Source organism: Paramormyrops kingsleyae, chromosome 2 (genome assembly GCF_048594095.1).
Source record: "Paramormyrops kingsleyae isolate MSU_618 chromosome 2, PKINGS_0.4, whole genome shotgun sequence".
Classification (NCBI taxonomy): Eukaryota; Metazoa; Chordata; class Actinopteri; order Osteoglossiformes; family Mormyridae; genus Paramormyrops; species Paramormyrops kingsleyae.
Genome location: NC_132798.1, coordinates 9,612,882 through 9,631,724, shown reverse-complemented (window position 1 = coordinate 9,631,724; position 18,843 = coordinate 9,612,882). Strand labels below are relative to the sequence as shown.

Below are 18,843 nucleotides of genomic sequence, written 5' to 3'. Positions count from 1 at the left end.
AGTGCTGTCAGTATGTGGGTTCAGCTAATTGCCCATAGCTGCCCGTTAAAGCTGACATTCGGACGGCAAAGCGTGTGCTATATATAATCGGCGTAAACGGATGTCATAATGTCCTCTCCGACCCGCAAAAAATATTCAGTGTTTTCCCTTCTGAGGAAAACTGACCAATCCGTTCCTTATAACCCGCATTTCTCAATGAACAAGACTACGCAGGATAAGGGGCACGGATACCCTGGCAGATTCAGGGGGTCCAGCACTTGACCGGAGCCCTTGAATACGTCGAACCCATGAATTTGGCGGGGAGGCAAGGTGACATTTTGTCAGGCGCCCCAGAATTTCAAGTATACGCCCTGCGCGGGATCATGACGGCGTCTCCATTTGAATTATTAATGAAGAAAATAGGGCATTCAACTGGTTGTCTTTATATAGATTATAAACCTATAGAAGAACTATACATAAAAATCCGTTAATTACTCTCAATGCGGCTCCTGCTTGTAATTGCGAAACTGAACCACACGGTGGCATTATTATCACAAAGAAGGCCTGTTAAGGTGCGTTGGATTTCGACCCACGATTTCCATCCATCCACTCTCCAGTCGCTTACCCTGGTAAGGGCAGTGTGACTCACCATCCTATTCTTCTAATAAAGCTTCTTTTAACTGTTGTAACATTCAGATCCTATAATAATAGCGTTTAAGATAAGCTTGCATTGAAAGTAACGTTGTAATCTTCAATTTACAGTTCACACAAACAATATAAATTACGAATTAATCACATTGATGCCCTAACGTCGGGGCCATTCAGGACTGCATGATTAAGAACTGCGACTTCGGGTGAAATTAGTTTCTTATATTCATGGAATTGTAAGTATTAGGTCAACAAGTCTATCTAACAAGCTGTGTGAAAGCTGGCACCTGAAAGTGAATTTAGTGAGCTGAAATCCATCCATCCATTTTCTATACCAGCTTGTCCTATGCAGGGCTGCAGTGTTCCAGAGCCAGGCAGCACGAAGTCTGGTGGGCAGGGTCGCCAACTCTCATGCATCTGGCGTTGTTAAACTCACACTTTTAGACTCTCACGCTCACGCAAGAAATCTTACGGCAAGTGTACTGTATATTATTCCATTACAAACCTAAAATTAGCTACATCAAAAGCGCTGGGGTAATTTGCAAACCGGACAGACTATTTACAAGTTAATAAAACAATTACATACTTGTAAATGTGTGTGCATGTGTGTGCAGATTTGGCTCAAACTGAAGATCTCACTCCAGCCAGCTGACCAAAGATGGCAGCCCTGCTGGGGCGCACAGTAAACTCTGTAAGGGCAACATCAGGCTCGTCAATGAAACGCGCAAACCTACTTGCTCAATGAATACAAACACAAAAGCACCTCATCAATGAATCAAGGTAGGCCGATTCAATTAAAACTTTTATTAAATCCTTGTCTTGATTCATTATTGTCTTGGTATTACTAGTGGCTACGATAACTTCAGTGATGACTAACAATCAGCAATGCCGATAACGTCAATGACATTTACTAAGTGGTCTTCAAGTACGTCATTCTATTATTTTTAATGGATGCTCTCAGTATGGAGACAACATGATGCATACACTGTTTTCAACTGCTCACGTGGATAATTAAACGACCTGACCCCATGTCTGCTAGGAGAACTACTGCACAGGAAGATATTTGGAATGTATCGGACAGCGCTACCGTTGTTTCTCAATGTATTTAGGCTTCTGTCTATAATTATTAACTGCTTAATGTTTGGATACTAAACATGGCCTAAAACTAAACTCTCAATAGTTTATTTTACGTTTTAATTTAAACCCATTGAATGTATAACCATTGATTATAAAACGGCTAGTGGGCAGGCGTTTGATGTCAGACAGGAATTCTAGCTTTGCCTGCAATTATCTCTCCGTATTTTAATATGGGGGCCTTGACGCGGTTTTTCTTTTTTCTTTTTTAATTATTATTAACAAACAGACATGATATCCAACACACCGATAAACGTTTAGAAAAACTAGACATACCAGTAACATTTAGGGCTCAGAAATGCAGGATGGTGGATATCGATTTTAATTAAACATTTAAAATCATACAAAACATATACCGACAAAAACTTTAAATACATAGTATTTCTGGTTTTCTCATAACTGTCTTCCATTACATTACGCATTTAATAAATATATTACTACATATTATATACATTACAACTATCAGTGTTATATCGTATCTCGCTATTTATCTTTTATATATAAAACTTACAGCTTACACAATACGTGTTCACAATTCACAGCAGCAACTGAACATGTGGTCTATACACGAAAGTGTCCACCTTCCTTTCAGTGTAGGTACCGCATCTGCTGCAGTTCGGGTGGATTTAGATTCACGGGAGCCGAGTTGAACGAAGTTCTTGGAGCGGATAACATTGTCTGTACCAAGTAGGTGGTTGGTCTCCTTAGCAAACTGGAGTAGTCTGTCGCGCCCTGGAAGCTGGGGTTTTGCACACTAGAAGAATTTATTCCCATTATGCTGTCAATGCTGAAAGAACATTTATTTCGTGTCACAGGTGTGGACTTCTGAGGTTGGAGAGATGCTGGGTATAGCTGCATCTGAAATCCTTTGGGCCCCGTGACCTTCCCGCTGCGGACGCTCTGATGCTGGTAATAAGTGGCAGGAGTTACGACCCCGTCTTGTAGCGGCAGGTAGCGGGTCGCTCCTGCGTGTGAGGCACTTTGACCCTGAACACAATATGGGCGCCCATAAGGCCGAAAATTAAAATTCGAATACAGCATAAGGCTGTCCTTTACATATTCTGGATGACTTCTTTTAAATCGTTTTCTTCTTCGGAGAAAGCTTCCGTTGTCGAACATGTCTTCAGATGCAGGGTCCAGGGACCAATAATTGCCTTTTCCTGGATTTCCGGGCTCTCTAGGGATCTTAATGAAACAGTCATTGAGTGACAGATTGTGCCGAATAGAATTTTGCCACGCGGGAAACTTCTCTTTGTAATAAGGGAATTTGTTACTTATGAAGTCACAGATGCCGCTGAGCGTCAGTTTCTTCTGTGGGCTCTGCAGGATCGCCATAGTGATGAGAGCGATGTAGGAATAAGGCGGCTTGACCGTGTTGAGATGCAGTTTACCAGATGAGCAGAAACTGCTCTCGCTTTCACCCGACGAATCGGCTCCGGAAGTGTCCAGTTCGGCGCTGGGTTCGGCCGACGCCTCTGCAATGTGCTGATCATGAGGGTCATCGTCCCCCAGAATGTCGATTTCACCCTCATCCAGCGGCACCAACATTCGCTGCTGGTTTGCTTCGTATTCCTTCGAGAGAGTCATAACTTCTCGTCTAAAATGTACATACAAGCACAAAGATAAATTCAGTGTAAAGAAGACCGAAGTCAACACGTGGTATTCCACACTACTATCCCGACTGCCCCCTCCGACTTCTCCGCTGTTTGTCACGATATTGGTCAATTCGGGTTTTTATGAGGGGTGGGTCCCTCGCCCCCTGACTGTCCCATTGATGGCTAAACCTATCAGAACCTGCATGTCACCGCAGGGAATCAGAACAATCGCGCCGGTGGGAAGCGCAGAAATTATAGCCTATGATTATATGCTAACTAGTGAACACTGGACGACATCGAAAATCACACCCGTTATTACGGTTTAGATGAAAAGGTACTCAAAGTGCTAAAAAAAGCGTTAAGCTGAAAACGACCAACAGAGATAATAATTTTAAACACTTTTAAACACGTTTAAACGAATTAAACGAACAAACGGTTAGTCGTTATCAACTACGTGAAACATATAGGCTCTGCGATAATTTTGCTATAACAGTAACACCCGAAAAACCTCAACGCTCTTCCTACGTTTTCCCAACTGTATATTATGCTCCTTAATTTTCATGTAATGAGAATGGAGTGTATCTGTGTTATTAATGCATGTTATGTTATGTATATTTTATTCAATATATTCAAGTTGAGATTATAAGATATGAAATAGACCCACAGCATACAAGTTAACTCAGTCTGGCTGATAATATATGAAGCACTGCAATGTGACCGAGAGGTGAACAATATTGATGAAAGTTTGTAAAACTAAAGGGAAAAAATAAGAATTAAAGCATTCTTCGTATTTATTAAGTAGCTTACCCCAGTTTCGCCGTAAGACACAAGACGTAAATTTTAACACCACGCATAATTCAAGAAGATCCTCTTCTCGACCCCCTAGGGCTTAGTTTAGTTTGTCACCTCAAGATCTTTGCTGGTGGTGTGACCATGAAAATGGCCATGGTAAGCACCCCGCCGGCACCGGAGGGAAGGTGCCATAGACGGCAGTAAAATGGGCTATCAGCATCAGAATCAGGTAGGAAACGACACAGCTAGAGTGTAAGTTTAGGCAATGCAACATGGAAGACTTTTATTAGGGGGAGCTGAACGAACAAAAAAAAAAAATCCTCAAAGAACATCCTTGGGGCTCGGATATGTATTTAACTGCCAAAGTCAATCTTAATTGCAAACGAGTGCTTAAGCCGATCACACCCATTTCTTCAACTTTGCGGGTTTGCGGGATACTGGAAAATCTTGGTGGTTTCACCTCTTCAATTGTGATAGGTTATGTGAGTATGAATAAAACGACGCAAATTCCCTTAAAATTAGAGAAACTGCAGGTACGTATGAGTGATCGACAACGGCGAGAATATAATACGACTTTTTTGTTTTGTATTATTATTTCATCAGTTAATTTCATCTTGATAAAATTAAAAACTTGCGTGAAAACACTTAACGTAGCCCAAGCGCTCATTAACATTATATTAGCATTAATAACAGGTATTGGAATTAGTAACATTATTATTATTATTATTATATGAAAACGGCCGTGACCCCGAAAAAATCCCGATAAAACGACACTTCAATCGGCTGTTTGCTAATCTCAGCGCCTCGCTCACACGTACCTACACCGCGTCCTTTTAAACTCCTTACAGCTACTTCACAGTGAGACAAATCGCCATTTTTACACAGAAACGTAACAAATGAAATAATCATAAAAATCTGCTATTAATAAATCGACACGTAACGATAACAGCAAAATACAATTTATTATAACTATACTATCAAAGTCGCAAACAAATTCATGAAAACTTTACTATTATATAAATCAGAAACAAAAACAAACTATAGACTAAAATTACGATTCTTATAATTTAATACGCAAAACAGTAAACCTTCAAGGACAATTAATCGTTAGCAAACAGCTTTGAGTTTTTTTTGCTTGTTTGTTTAAAAACGCAGTGCTAGAATTTACTTCATAAGACGTTATGGAAAATACATTACTGAAATTATCTCCATTAAAGATCAATTTAAATTGCAGACAGTTTAGAAACGTTTCATTGATTATAAAAATGGGGGGGATCAGTTTCAAATTTTCAAAACTGAATGTTATCACACTGATATTTGTAAAGTGACTCTGCAGTACATTGTGAGCAGTAGTTGTAATACATCATAGTGCATCTCTGCAGTGCTGAGAGTGATTTGAGGACTCAGACTGTCTAATGTTCTGTACGGATGATGGAGACCAATCACACAGGACACCCCAGCTGTATATTTTAGGGATGGAGAGACATACAGCGATACAATGTGAAATTTACCAGAAGAATGACAAAGAGTTTTTGTGTTAGCCCATGCTCTCTCCATTGACTACAGCAGCGATGAATTCTTCTTGCAGGACCTCCTGGTCTAGATTCCTTCCTGTAGAAAAAAGAGAGAGGGTTTAGACTAGGTGTCCAAAACAGGGAAAAGGCTGTCCAGAACAGAAGAGATAATCACAGTTTTGAAAATCAGGTCTACCTAGTTCACGTCTGTAGCACAGGACAATGCAGGTATTACAGAACACTGTTGGAAGTAATAACCTGTATCTACTTTTCAACCAATTAGCAGACTGCTACAGTGTCATCACTGTAAATAGACCTGCCTGCGGTACATTAAAAGCAAGCCGGGCATGATGGTTGTGGACAGTGGTAGCTATCTGAGTTTGTGTCTGTCATCAGAATGTTTTTGGTTCAAATCCCATAGCAGCAGAGTGATGTCACCTGTGGGCCCTTGAGGAAGGCCCTTAACCCCCCCCCCACCCCCCCACAATAATGTTTGCAAAATGCCCTGGCTTGAAATGCTGCCAGTTGCAGTTCTAGCAGTGTAGCTATTGTACCCCGGGGTAAGGTAGTGAGATTATAGGTAATTTTTAACAAAAGTAACAATCAATCAATCAAATAATAATAATTAATCATAATAATCAGAGATTGACATAACTAGTATGCAAATACGTATTTGTAGTATAAAGGTTGAAATGTACATTAATTTCTTTTCAAAAAAGCAGAAATGTGCATAAAATGAGTATGCATTTGCGCTGTTATGACAAGAAATTAATGCACATTTTAACCTTTATACTCCAAATCCGTACTTGCATACCAGTTACGTCAATACCAAATAATAATAACAACAACAATAATAATAATAATAATAATAGCGGTAATAAAAACACAGTTACACGGAAATAACATAAGACTTGGATAACATACATTATTTCTGGATGATGGGGGGGGGGGGGATTACTTGCATGCAGCAGTCAGGTAAAATCACATAAAGTGCAAAGATACAATTGTACAGTATATACATATATATATATATATATATATATATATATATAGTCAAATACAACACAAAGAAATGATACAGGCCAGAATGACAATGAGACAGCACTAGTAGTACAGCGGTGCTCACCTATGAAAATGAGGCGACTGACTCGGGGTGCAGATTCACTCCACACCTGCGGGGTCTCCTCCAGATCGTACAGCTCATGCACCCCTTGGAGAATCATCTGATGGGCCTTTTCCCGCAGTGATACAATACCCTGGACCAAAATAAAATAAAGTAAAATAAAAGAAAAAAAATACACAAAACAATCACACAACCCCCATCTCTGTCTCAGGCCATTAGTGTGTTTGGATATTACATCTCAAATATTTTACCTTTAATCTTATAACATTCATGACCAATCCAGCTTTGTTCTTGTACGACCTCTCCCACAAAAGATTCTGCAAAGAAACAAATTCTTAAGTAATTTTTAATCTTTATTGGAGTTGATGTTAACCCACAATTAACACTACAATGTTGATGTAATGTTTTTTACCTGAATAAATACATTTAAGTCATCTTCAGAAATACTGCCAGATACTTCAAAGGTCACGGTCAAAATCGTCTGTAAAATTATGCGCAGTAAAACAATAAAACGTGTGAGTAATTTCCACATTGTACAGCTTCACAAAACCATTTCATTCCTGACTATAAAAATTAACCGGATGTGAAATGGAAATAGCACAGGAGTATCATCATCTTGTACAACTGCTAATGTTGCCTGAAAAATCCTTGCTTGTGCTGATTTTTAGTATAGCCTTCAGAAGACCAATTAAAACACAGGAAAGCTGGATATTGCAGAATTACTACTAGGCGTTTATTAAAATTCCCTTGGCAAGATTTGTGTATCCATCAGGAGAGATGGGTTTTAACAAAAAGAATTAAATAACTGAAGCAGTCGATGTAATTGACATGGAAGCAGAAGTTATATGACAGGAACATGCCATTATCTTGACGTGGACCTTCTTATAACCCAATCAATCTGGCCACTGGGATACTTCCAGCAAAGCTACATAGAATTTACATCATGGGAAATTACCTGGGGCACCAAAGCGTCACTTGTAGATATTTTACGGTATCGTATGCAAGTGTCAGTGCTAAACACTTCCTTTTTTTAAAGAAAGCTTTGTATAACAACAGACAGCAGAGGAGCCATTTGCATTAAAAGAGCTGCCAAGGGGGGGGGGGGGTGGCCGGGGAGTGTCCGAAGAGGATCAGGAGAAGCAGGTGACAATTGAGGCATTTAGCGGCCTGCTGAGTGAACATTACAGGACACACAAGCGGAGAACAAAGCCAGGACAAGCTTGTAAGACTCCCACTTTTCAACTGGTCACAGCAGGCTTTGCTGCAGTTAAATGTGTGAGGCAACAAGCCTCATTTCAGGGCGATACTGCTTTAAAAACTTTAGAATTGAAAAAAAAACTTTCTCACTGGGCCAATTAGCTTTGCTAGATTTCAACTATAAACAACCAAGATATTAATGTGGAAATATTTTCCCACTCCTGATGCCAAATATGCAGTTTTGGTCTAATCAGACCTCTGGGACGGCCCAGAGACTTTGCGGCGATTTCACAAGGCAATCATCTGTTAGACACACTTAATGGATGAATGGAAAAACCACAGCACTTCACCACAGATCATCAGCACCTTATCTAGATGTGGTTGTACTGTTTTCGCAGCTTCTAGCTTTTCCTGCAGCCTAGACAAAGAGAGAACATCATATAAATAAATACAAATCTGTGGTAAAACAAAATAAATGTGTACTTCAGGAACCATAACAACAAAATGCATCGTTGTCAGAAAGTCCAGCCATATACACAAAAACAAATCAGCAACCAATGTCCCACCACCCCCCCAAACTAGCCCACCCACTGTAGTTCCTGCTAGTTTTTTGTGTATCACTTTCCTAAATGCCTGCACAGTCCAATAATGTGAAACAAACTGCATTTCGTTTATATTTTATTTATATGACCCGCATAACATTTATAACTCATTAATAAATCTGGCCAACAGATCGATCTTTTTCCACGGAATTGAAAATATAATATAACATTATTCCGCTAATAAGCACCGACGAGTTACTCTGCCAGTACCGGTGATATTAGACAGAAGTATGTCAGTTATCAAACAAAATTTCTGATGCAGATATAAGGAGACGATGTAACTCAGATACAAAAATAATTCTATCTGTTCCATTTTTGCTCCACTACTTCTACCTCTTTTCCCTGCACTTTACTCTTTACTTATAAGCCCCACCCCTACGCTGGGGGAGGGACTAAAAAAAAGGTTGAGGAACTACTTCAGAGGAACTACAATTGGGCTGAGTTCCTGTGATGGAAACATGACAGAAGTTCCTGGTTTGAGAAAAAGGTTCTGGTTCATGAAAAATGTTCCTGTGGTGGGAAAGCATTTGAAGTTCTTGGAAAGCAGAGTGACCAAACCACACAGCTAGCTGGGGGTGAGAGGTGGTGGGGGGGGGGGTTAACATTACCCAAAAGCCACTTATAACAAGACAGAAAAGGGTAATTTCTATTTGTAAAGGTCAGCAAAGCAAACAGCAGATGTGTAACAGTAAAGGTGAAAGGCTCTTTGAGAGTATCTGTACAGATTAGCACGTTGAGATAGGTTCCTCCCAGCAGCCCGGTGTGACAAAGGTTTAATCCCCAACAGCTGGGTGACTCTGGAGGAAAGATGCTCGTCTATCAACAGACCATAATGCATCCCCATCTGGCCTTTGTGTGTAGTTATGCAGGACAATGGAAATCAGTGAATAACTTGCAATTCATCAGGGTGGTATGGTGTTTCATTGGGTGGCTGCCTCTCACCTCTAGCGAAGGGGGTTCAAATCTGGCCTCTGATCTGTGCAAGTTCTTCTCATAATGCATGACTTTCCTCCAAATGACAGGCCAGTAGTTAACTGGCATCTATAAACTGCTCCCAGTGTGTGATTGGGACTATGTGCATGTATACGTCCTGTGATGGACTGGCTTCCTCTCCAGGCATAAGCTCCAGGCCTGGGCAGCCCTGATCAAGCTAAGCGTTTGAAAGCTTGATGGACTATCAGTTTGCAAACAGATTAAGTGAATGTAAAACACATTTAATTCTAAACCCATAACAGGTTCACAGGCAATATTCAAGTGATGAGTTTCACTAAACCCAACCATGCAAGAAACAGATCCGGACTGATTTCTCGAAACTAACAACTGAATGTAAAGGCATGGAATTATCTCACAATGAAACCAGCATCCCATATAGATCAGGTTGCAGGTTTCACTGTATCACTGAGGAAAGGTTAGCGAAAAATCAGCCCAGCACACATGGATGTTAGCCAATTTTAGCGACTTTTACTCTCCTAAAAAGCAAGATGACAAATAAATCTAAAGCCTTGTAGCAGGTTTACCTACCGCGCTCCACCTCTGCTGTCGAAGGAATGCAAGTCTAGCACTTGGGATAAGTCGACCCTAAGAAAGACAGGCAGCAAGCATACATAAATGCAGCTTAATATTACAGAAAACACAACATTTTAGTTGTTCCTGGCATGGTGTGTCATAGCTAGTGGTTTCCAAACATTATCTTGAGTGTATCTGGGCATTTCAGATTTACTTTGACCTTTTTGTCACCAAAGATTCATTGGAAATTCAAATTTCACAGTCAAGGAATGTGCGAGTGCAAAAAAGTAATCATGTTTTGACTGCATAAAATGCAGTGCAATACAATTGTTAACAGAAATGCCTCAATGTGAACATCTAAACATCCAAAAAAGAAGCTCTAGATGCAAGGCATGAAATAAATTGGAAATATTCAGACTTTTTTCCCATTAAAATGAAATCAAAATCATACCTGGACTGTACTCCTAATTTCTGTTCTCAACAATAATTCATGCAAAGCTTTCAAATCTAACAACGTTCAGTAAACTCCTTAACGCTACAATCCACTGGGTTCCTTTAATTTAATTTACTTTAACTTTCTTTTTGCTCATGTCAGTTGGAACCTCTCCATCAGAAAGGGTGACAGGAATGTCCCCCAGAGGTCCCACATTTGTGTATGGGGGGGGGGGGGGGTGACCTCTGGTTAGGCCGTCCAGCAGTAAGACAGCCCCACCCCACAGAGGAGTCGCGTTAGGGTGGGCATAGGGAGAGTGTTTGTGTCCTGCAGTGATAGATCTACTTTGTTACAACAACAAAGCGATCGAAAGCCCCTGGTGGGTCATCCATAAGGGCTAAAGCGACAAGCACCCCCCCCCCACAAAAACAGGGTTAGGGATCACCATCTCCTCCTGAAAGTACATGCTCTTGGAACCACACAGAACGTCAAAAAAGAAAATCTGCACAGCTTCTACCATCTGACCCGATTTACATGGACTAGTAAACAAATTAAACTAAAAAATGCCAAAATGTCCCCAGAGAAGCTAAAACATCCAGCATTCAGATCATGGCAATTACACTGAATCAAGCTCCTCTGGCCCGCAGCTACTGCAGCTAAACAAACAAAAACAGACCCGTTTCCTCTTATGCTACATGTGTTGTTTAATTTAAGAGCAGCCATGGACACACAGTCCTACCCACCGCAGTCAAACATTCATAAAATTTTGTTCCTTTACCACTACCTGTAGTTTTTCTACACCTTTTTTTTTTTTAAAGAAGTCTTATAAATGTAGTAACTCACTTATCAACTTTTGAGAGAAGAACAAGATGATTCTTGATTGAGAGACCTTTCCACTGTGCTCTACACTGTCAAAAAAGGACCAATTTGTACCTTTGAGGGTATAATTACTTGTGATTGGAGCTGCACCCTCAAGGGTCTGCCAATTGTACCCTAGCTGTCGGTAAATGTACATTTTAAGGTATAGAAATAAACTCAAAGGAACATTTTTGTACCACGTTTGTTATTTTTTGTTGTTCTACTTCAAGGTGTCTGTTCTGTTTCCCCGGACACAATCCTTAACACTTGCTTACCCGGATAACCTGTCAGATTTAATTTACCCAGTTTAAATGGCCTTTATCTTTGTTCACTTACAATTAGCCCAGAGAACCTTAAATTAAATAAGCTGTCCACTTAAGGAAGAAATCCTGCTTAATGAAACAGGCCCCAGTTCTAGCCTGGTTAATTGTTAGCAATATCAGTGGATAACAGCACATTTCAAGGTATTCTGCGCATAAAACACCATAGCAACAAGTCCACAGATAGAGGTTGGACAGTCCTGCGCGTACGGCCGATTAAATGAGCCACAAAAAAAGACATAATAAACAGTATATAGCTTTCAGATCTGTTGATAAAGGCCGCAGCCATTTTGGATTCTGAGCTCGGAGTTGTGTCGATTCCTCCTAGTTGACGAGTCAGAATTCCAGTTGAAATTTACGACTAGGAACGCGGAATTTCAGGGAGTTACGAGGTAAAATGGAACGCAGCATAACAGACATCACTAAGTGTGTGTCCTGTGACGGTACTGCTACTTTATGCTGGATAAGACGTGAAAGACAGAAAAGATAGATGGTTTCGGATTCCCACCTGGATTTCTGTGTTTCTAAAATTCTTACAAGGCCGTTCATTGATCTAGAAAAAGAGATGAAACAGATTATGCTCCGGATTGTGAATTACAGAAGCTGAAGAACTGAAATGTCATGTTCTGAAAATGAATGGAAAACTGGATGCATCCCAGGTTCCCGTTCTTTAAGAACGATTCTAACAAATGGTACAGCTGGGATCCAGAGTCCCTGAGACTCGGATCCATGTCTAACAGTAATAGGGCTCCACCTGATCTAGTAATATGTGGCATTATCATCGTCAAGCGACTAGTGGGTGGGGCGTTAATTATGACATCATACTATAGAGGGTCAGGTGGCACCGACTGCACAGCACTGCAATACACTGCACAGCACTGCAATACACTGCTGCAGCTTCCCCTCACCTCACTGTCTCTCTGAGTTGCCTCAGCTCCTCTTCGCCCACCAGGTCAGTCTTGTTGATGATGGCTAGGTCAGCCAGGGCCACCTGCCTGCAGAATAAGCCAAAGGTTACCCCCTCCCCCTTATAAAAATCAGGAGCTTAGCAGACACACAACCCTACGGCAGACGGAAAGAGGACTCATTTATGTGGCCTTAACTTGGCGGGGTGACGGACCACGGCAGCTCCCATTGGCTGCCTGAATTACTCACCCCCCCCCCCCCCGAGCTCAGGGGTGGCCGGGATCACGGGGCGGTAAGGAGGAGCGGACATTTGGTTAGAGAGAAACAGACAAACACAGAGGATGGAGAAACAGCTGTATTTTATGGAAGCGGGAGAAAAGTGAGGATTCTCCTTTTGTTGCCGTGCTTGTTTAGCGAAATGCAAACAGCTAAAACCACGTGTCTCCTCTACAGTGTTTGACGACTAAGTTGCTGAATATCACAATTAAACAACTGAACAAAACATAAAATCGCACCTGGCCGCCTCGTTAACTAGGCCGTCAGGCTTCTCTTCGATCAGGTGCTGAAAGACAAAAAACGCGATTCCTTTAGGTGACACAGTGCTGAGTTAACCTCTTACTGTCTGCTGCCATTCTCCCCTTGCATTTGTTCTGGGGCAGGCCAGCGGGCTTTAAACCTGATTCAAATAGGAAGTGTAGCAATAAACACTAATTCTTCCCTTAACTGGGAGGTAGTTTATACCATTTAATGGCATCTCGAAATTTCCAGTAGTGCATGCGTGAGATGGACTGCAGGTCCTAATGGATTTCTGGTTGAAAGCGGGTTCGACGGACAGTGCTTTCACGATTATAAACATGCCATAACTAACCTCTCAGCTGACACATTCCCATTTAACACAATTCAGGCAATAAACAGCCCTATCCAGCCTAATTAATTAACAACTCAGCGGGAACAAGACAAGCACGTTCAGCGGCCTGCCAGTACAGAACTGTGGACAGTAATAATCAGAGAAAAAAACTGCAGGTATGTATTAACAGCACATTCTGAGAACACCGACCTCCCAGCAGAGAGAGAATAATTTAGATCCATGTGAGTTTACTTCTGCAGGCAGCGGTACAGGAAGTGCCATGGAATGAAACCATGCGCTTCAGTTCCTCAAGAACTTCTGAACGTTTCTCGGCCTGGCGCACGATGCTTGGGCACATTGCAAAAGTGCTCTATGCTTGTGCACTTAGCCTGTCACCATCTATCACCTGACAAATCGGGATGGGGGGGGGGGAAACGTCAATCCCATGTCATGTGACCAAGGGAAGACGAACTGCTTTATTTCCCCAGTTATCCCGTTTACATTTACGAAAAGGGACCGTATCCCATTTCCGGACACTGATGGGGAAGATCGGACACAGCCGTGACCTGCTGTCACTGCGCTTTGACAGGCTGGAGACGCCTGAAAACGATCCAGTGTACTATTTATTTTACTTATTAATACTTTTCTTTAAAAAAAATCAGATGGAACAAAAGCAAGAGCAGAAGAGTGACGCCCCCCAGGCCCGGCTCTCCCCCAGGTTCGTTGTCAAGATTGCAGCCCATGAATACATGAATATTTCAGAGAGTAGCTGGGTGGACGACAGCGGGGGTGACAATCCCATTAGCGTGATCGCCTCTGATAACAATGACCCCTTCAGTTTCAATCAAACTGCCTGCCCACAGAAGGGCGTCGGGGGCCCACAGGCATCAGAGAGGCCGAGCCGCCGAGCGCGACACCCCCAAACAGCTGCCTATTATCCTGGTGTCACCATCCCTGCCCCTCACAGGAATGTTTAAATCAAAGGCTTCATGTTTGGCAGGTGTGGGAGGGGGGGGGAAGGAGGTTTTTATAGCTGGGGTGTGGGAGAGAGAGGAGGCAAGAACATCTTCTAGAAAGTTCTGCCGATCTCAACTTGACTGCCAAGCATGGTTAACTTACCTTCATTCCATATTTTGCATCTATTACTGTAATGATTCCTGAAAAGACAAAATGGTAGTTCTTAGGTGCAAATACATACTAATAAACACAACCTACATATGGAACCATTTTCCAAAGTATTTTCTCAGTAACATCAGGAACACCAGCCTGTTTACACCAGGCGTTCTTAACCTGGGCTCCGAGGACGGATTTCAGGAGGACAGTGAACTTGGATGGGGAAAAAATTTACATCTTTATCTTCACTAACCTCCAAGTGAAATCTAACTTTTCCTGCAGCAATGAATGCAGACCACAAACCACAGCAGTTTTAGTGGCACCTGTGACTTTGATGACAACAGAAATCACAGATATGTTCACATCACTATTCTGTGAATGAGGTCCATAGCCTTCACGGGACTGACCAAGAGGTCCATGGCACAAGAGGGTTGAAGAACCCTTGGTTTAACCATAAGAGAGTAAGCAGAGCACAGTTCTGGCAGCAAAATGTGGGTATTTCATGTCAAACATTCATCTACCATCGGTAACTTTGCAGGAGTGTCACAAAGAGGTCGCTTCCTACCATCGAGATAAACATCGCTGCCCAATTCTGCGTCTACCCAGAACATGGAGGCCACCGCTCCTGTATTCAAAAAAACAAAGGAAAATTCACAATGTAAGAAACTTAAAAAACTGAGTATATTTTAATGTCAACATGGCACGAATAAGACGTAAATTATTGCGGTCCAGCTTCTATTCGAATCATTTGTGCAAAGTTTCCCTGTCAAGATCTGTTACTATGAAATGCTGGAAATCAAAAAGCTACAGATCATGCCAATTGTTTATAATTTATAAAGATCAAAGAACCACAAACGGAGGTATCTCCCAGGTGTTCTTCTCAGGCGAAAGTTACCGCAGAGACAAGTAACAAGAAACGACACACCCCCCCCCCCCCCCCCACACACCCTGCTTGTTCACATTTCGCACTTTTTGTCAAACCGTCAGCAAGGATGAGAAAGCAGCGTAAATATTTGATAGAAGGATAATGAAAACAACTAAGACGAGAAAAAAAGTGAAACACAAGCAATCTGGGCTCTGACAGGCTTCCAGAGAGCAGGAGCTGAAGGGAGGTGATACTGTTCTGTGAGCCTCAGGGGAGCCCAGGCTGACTGGACCCCCCCCATCGTCCCACCCAGTGATGCTGCCACCTGTCACAGGACGTCTGTCTGTGCCAAAGAGCCCCAGCTGTTGCGCTCTGCCCCCTGACACCTGTCACCTATTTGCTCTGTTCACTTGTCCAGCATGGCTCCCGGTAATGACTTACTGATTCCTATTGATTCCTCCCTTGCGCCTCCCCCCACCCCTTCACCAGACTGGGCGGTTCTGACAATTTCCTTGACCTGATTGGAACAGGATCGAGGCACCGGGGCCGTTTGCATTCGTTCGCAAGAACCTGAAGTTTGACAAAGCGGAACCTCTCCATTTCAGGACCGTCACGGCAACAACGGAAATGCAAGGTTTCGATTTAATATAAAAAACTTCAAGGCTATACAGAATAACAAATATAAAAATGTAAATAAAACTGAATCAGGCTGAAGGAGAAGACGCCCAGCATCTGTGCCTTACCAGGGTCAGCCAGGCCTGTCGTCTCCAGAAGTATATAGTCAAATTTTCCTTTCTTCTCCATGAGATTTTCTATAGCTTTCAAGCCATTATCCCTGCAGCCAAACAAGAAAGCAGTGAACACATCTGGGATCATCTGGGAAACCGTGAAATCTACCCAATTCCCAGTAGAACCTGCCTGACAGTTAATATGAATTAATCATTTTTAATGATGTATTCCACCACAAATTTCCTAACTGTATTTTTATCCAAACTGTACAATTTAAAGATATTTTTATGACATGGCCCTTAAACAGACACTCTGTGTTTTGCAAACGGCCCACCCAAGTACAGCTCTGCTCCAATTTATACTGCTTATCTGCTGGAATAAGGCACACGCTACATACAAAAAAAACAATAATATATCCAGTGTCAAATCCTTCCCCTGCACCTGATTATCTGCTGTCAACCAAAACTCTAACCCCCAAATTGGTTGCCTAATGCTTAGTTCCCATTTTAACTCAAATCATAGTGTAAATTATGGTGAACCCCTGTAAACATAACTCAAATCATAGTGTAAATGTGTAAACACCCCTGTAAACATGACAAACAACCTGAACTATTTATTAAGTCCAGCTTTCCAACCACTAACCTACATGCTGTCCAACATGTACACTGACCCCGTGATCTGCGATTACCATGGACACCCAGTATCGGTGAGCTCCGGAGCTGCACCTACTTCACAGAGCAGCAGAGACACCCGTTCCTCAGCTCCAGCCACTCCTCGTACAGCTCTCCCGCCTGGCTCACCGCCAAGGACTTCTCCAGGGCGCTGCCTGGGGCAGGAATACAAGGCTCTGCTGAACTCCACTGCCGCGTGAGAACTCAACGCGGCCTTTCTGAGCGAGACGAGATCTTGAGAAAAGAGCCTTAACCAAAGCAAGATGCAGCACCGAGCATACAAGCATGGTCTTGGCAAAGCTGAGCAACAGACTGGCACGCTAAAGTCACATTCAGAATGAGAAGACAGGGGGCAGTGTTGTGGATTAAGAGGAGCAGTACTGAGGAGATGCTTATACATCTCAGCAATATACACACAAAAAATAGTGTCATCACTGTTCTTGGGTAATTCTGCTCTTTTTCAAGGAAATACTTTCTCTCTCTAAATTCTCCAACTAAATAAATTGTATTTTGACAAACTAAAAACAATTCAAATATGACACTATTACAAACATAAAATAAAAGAAATATGCAAATGCATTGCTTCTATTGTCAATTTTCTTTAAGAAATAATTATCACCCTCACCACTAATGTCGTAGGTACTAAAATGTATCCCACTTCTGTACTGTCAAGTTTGGACCCACTGTCCCGTTTGAAAACACCACCTATAAGTCATTTGTTGCCCTCTTGTGGGCAGACTACTTCATTGCAGGTTAAACGTGGTCGGAAAAAGACTTTCACTGAGCACCGAGGATCTGTACTACTATTATATATTATACTACATAATTTTAATATAAGTTAATTCTGCTCCTAAGAACTGCATTATGTGCATATTAATGTCGCATTGTGACTGATCGCTGTTGTGGTGACACGACTTATTTTACCTTCTTATCATCTTATAGTGATACATTATTTTGTGATAAACATAGCTGTCTTTCTTACCCTCTCCAAATTCATTCAGAATGACAGCAATTCTCTTATTATGCTGCTCTGTTAATATGTAATTCAAAAGTGTCGTCTTTCCGGCACCTATTGAGAAAAAGAAATTAACGACATAATCCGTATAATTCACCTAAAACACACATTTAAGCAGATGACCATCATACTTGTAACGTAAAAGTATTTATTAAATTCATATTATTACTCTGCATATTCTCGTAGCTTACCCAAATAACCAGTGATAATGGTAACTGGGATTTGCTCAGTGGATATAGCCTGCTTTCTTGCAATAGGAACAAGCTCCGGGCAGTCATCTTCCTCATCTGTTAAAACACCATCCATCGCTATAAAACAAAAGAAACTAAAATTAATTTACTGTATTCCAAACTGCAAGAAATTAACAAAAGGAAATGTCTCATCAGTAGCTCCGATCTACCGTAACGCAACATCCAAAAACCCGACTATATCCTAGAGATTATGACATAATTAGCTTAGAAAGAATACAGATATTACACATCGGCTTCTGACATTTATAACACTTTACTAGTTCCAATAAATATACCCTGTTGTTTTTATTTAGTTACCAACTAACATAAACTGCTATCATCAACAGCGTGACATAAACAGGTTAGTTCACACCTTCCCTGTCGTAGCTCTCCTCCAAAACAATAAGCAAGAAACAACAGGTGCAGAATTAAATGATCAAGCAGTACGATTAAGCATCTGAGTTACACACTCAGTCGCGTTATTAACCTTATTAATCTGTAAACTGCGGACCTGCGGAACACGCGCTCGCTCCAGTGTTACAGTCAATCCGCTCCCCCGGCGCAACACAGAGTCTATGGTTCCGCTTGATCTGAGAAATAGCATGTTCAAAGTACAGGGAAAGGTTTTACATTATAATAACAGTTAGTAGTTAGTGTAACGTTAGAAAAGAACAAATGTAGTACTTTCATCTATTTATAAAAAAATAAAATTTCCCTAAAAGGTAACTAATGTGTGTGCACACCCATCCACCCTTATTAAGGAGTG

General features: G+C 41.6%; 1 protein-coding gene across 4 annotated transcripts; it reads right to left on the bottom strand.

The window, feature by feature from the left end:
* Positions 1-3,231: 3,231 nt before the first annotated feature.
* cbwd (COBW domain containing) lies at positions 3,232-18,680 on the bottom strand. 4 transcript variants are annotated; one of them, XM_023792277.2, is made up of 17 exons: positions 18,451-18,586; positions 18,039-18,155; positions 17,815-17,901; positions 16,891-16,987; positions 16,176-16,267; positions 15,133-15,192; positions 14,574-14,611; positions 13,123-13,169; positions 12,610-12,696; positions 12,210-12,254; positions 10,106-10,162; positions 8,349-8,400; positions 7,198-7,266; positions 7,037-7,102; positions 6,789-6,918; positions 5,660-5,759; positions 3,232-3,358 (listed from the first exon to the last, which is right to left on the bottom strand). In XM_023792277.2, exons 2-16 carry the CDS (start codon positions 18,151-18,153, stop codon positions 5,686-5,688), a joined length of 1,116 nt encoding a protein of 371 aa, XP_023648045.2. In that variant the 5' UTR covers positions 18,154-18,155; positions 18,451-18,586; the 3' UTR covers positions 3,232-3,358; positions 5,660-5,685. The 4 variants fall into 4 exon arrangements, with proteins under 4 accessions (XP_023648045.2, XP_023648047.2, XP_023648046.2 ...); XM_023792279.2 differs by lacking the exons at positions 3,232-3,358; positions 18,451-18,586 and adding an exon at positions 18,589-18,680 and having other exon boundaries at positions 5,094-5,759; XM_023792278.2 differs by lacking the exon at positions 3,232-3,358 and having other exon boundaries at positions 5,094-5,759; positions 18,565-18,673.
* Positions 18,681-18,843: the final 163 nt, after the last annotated feature.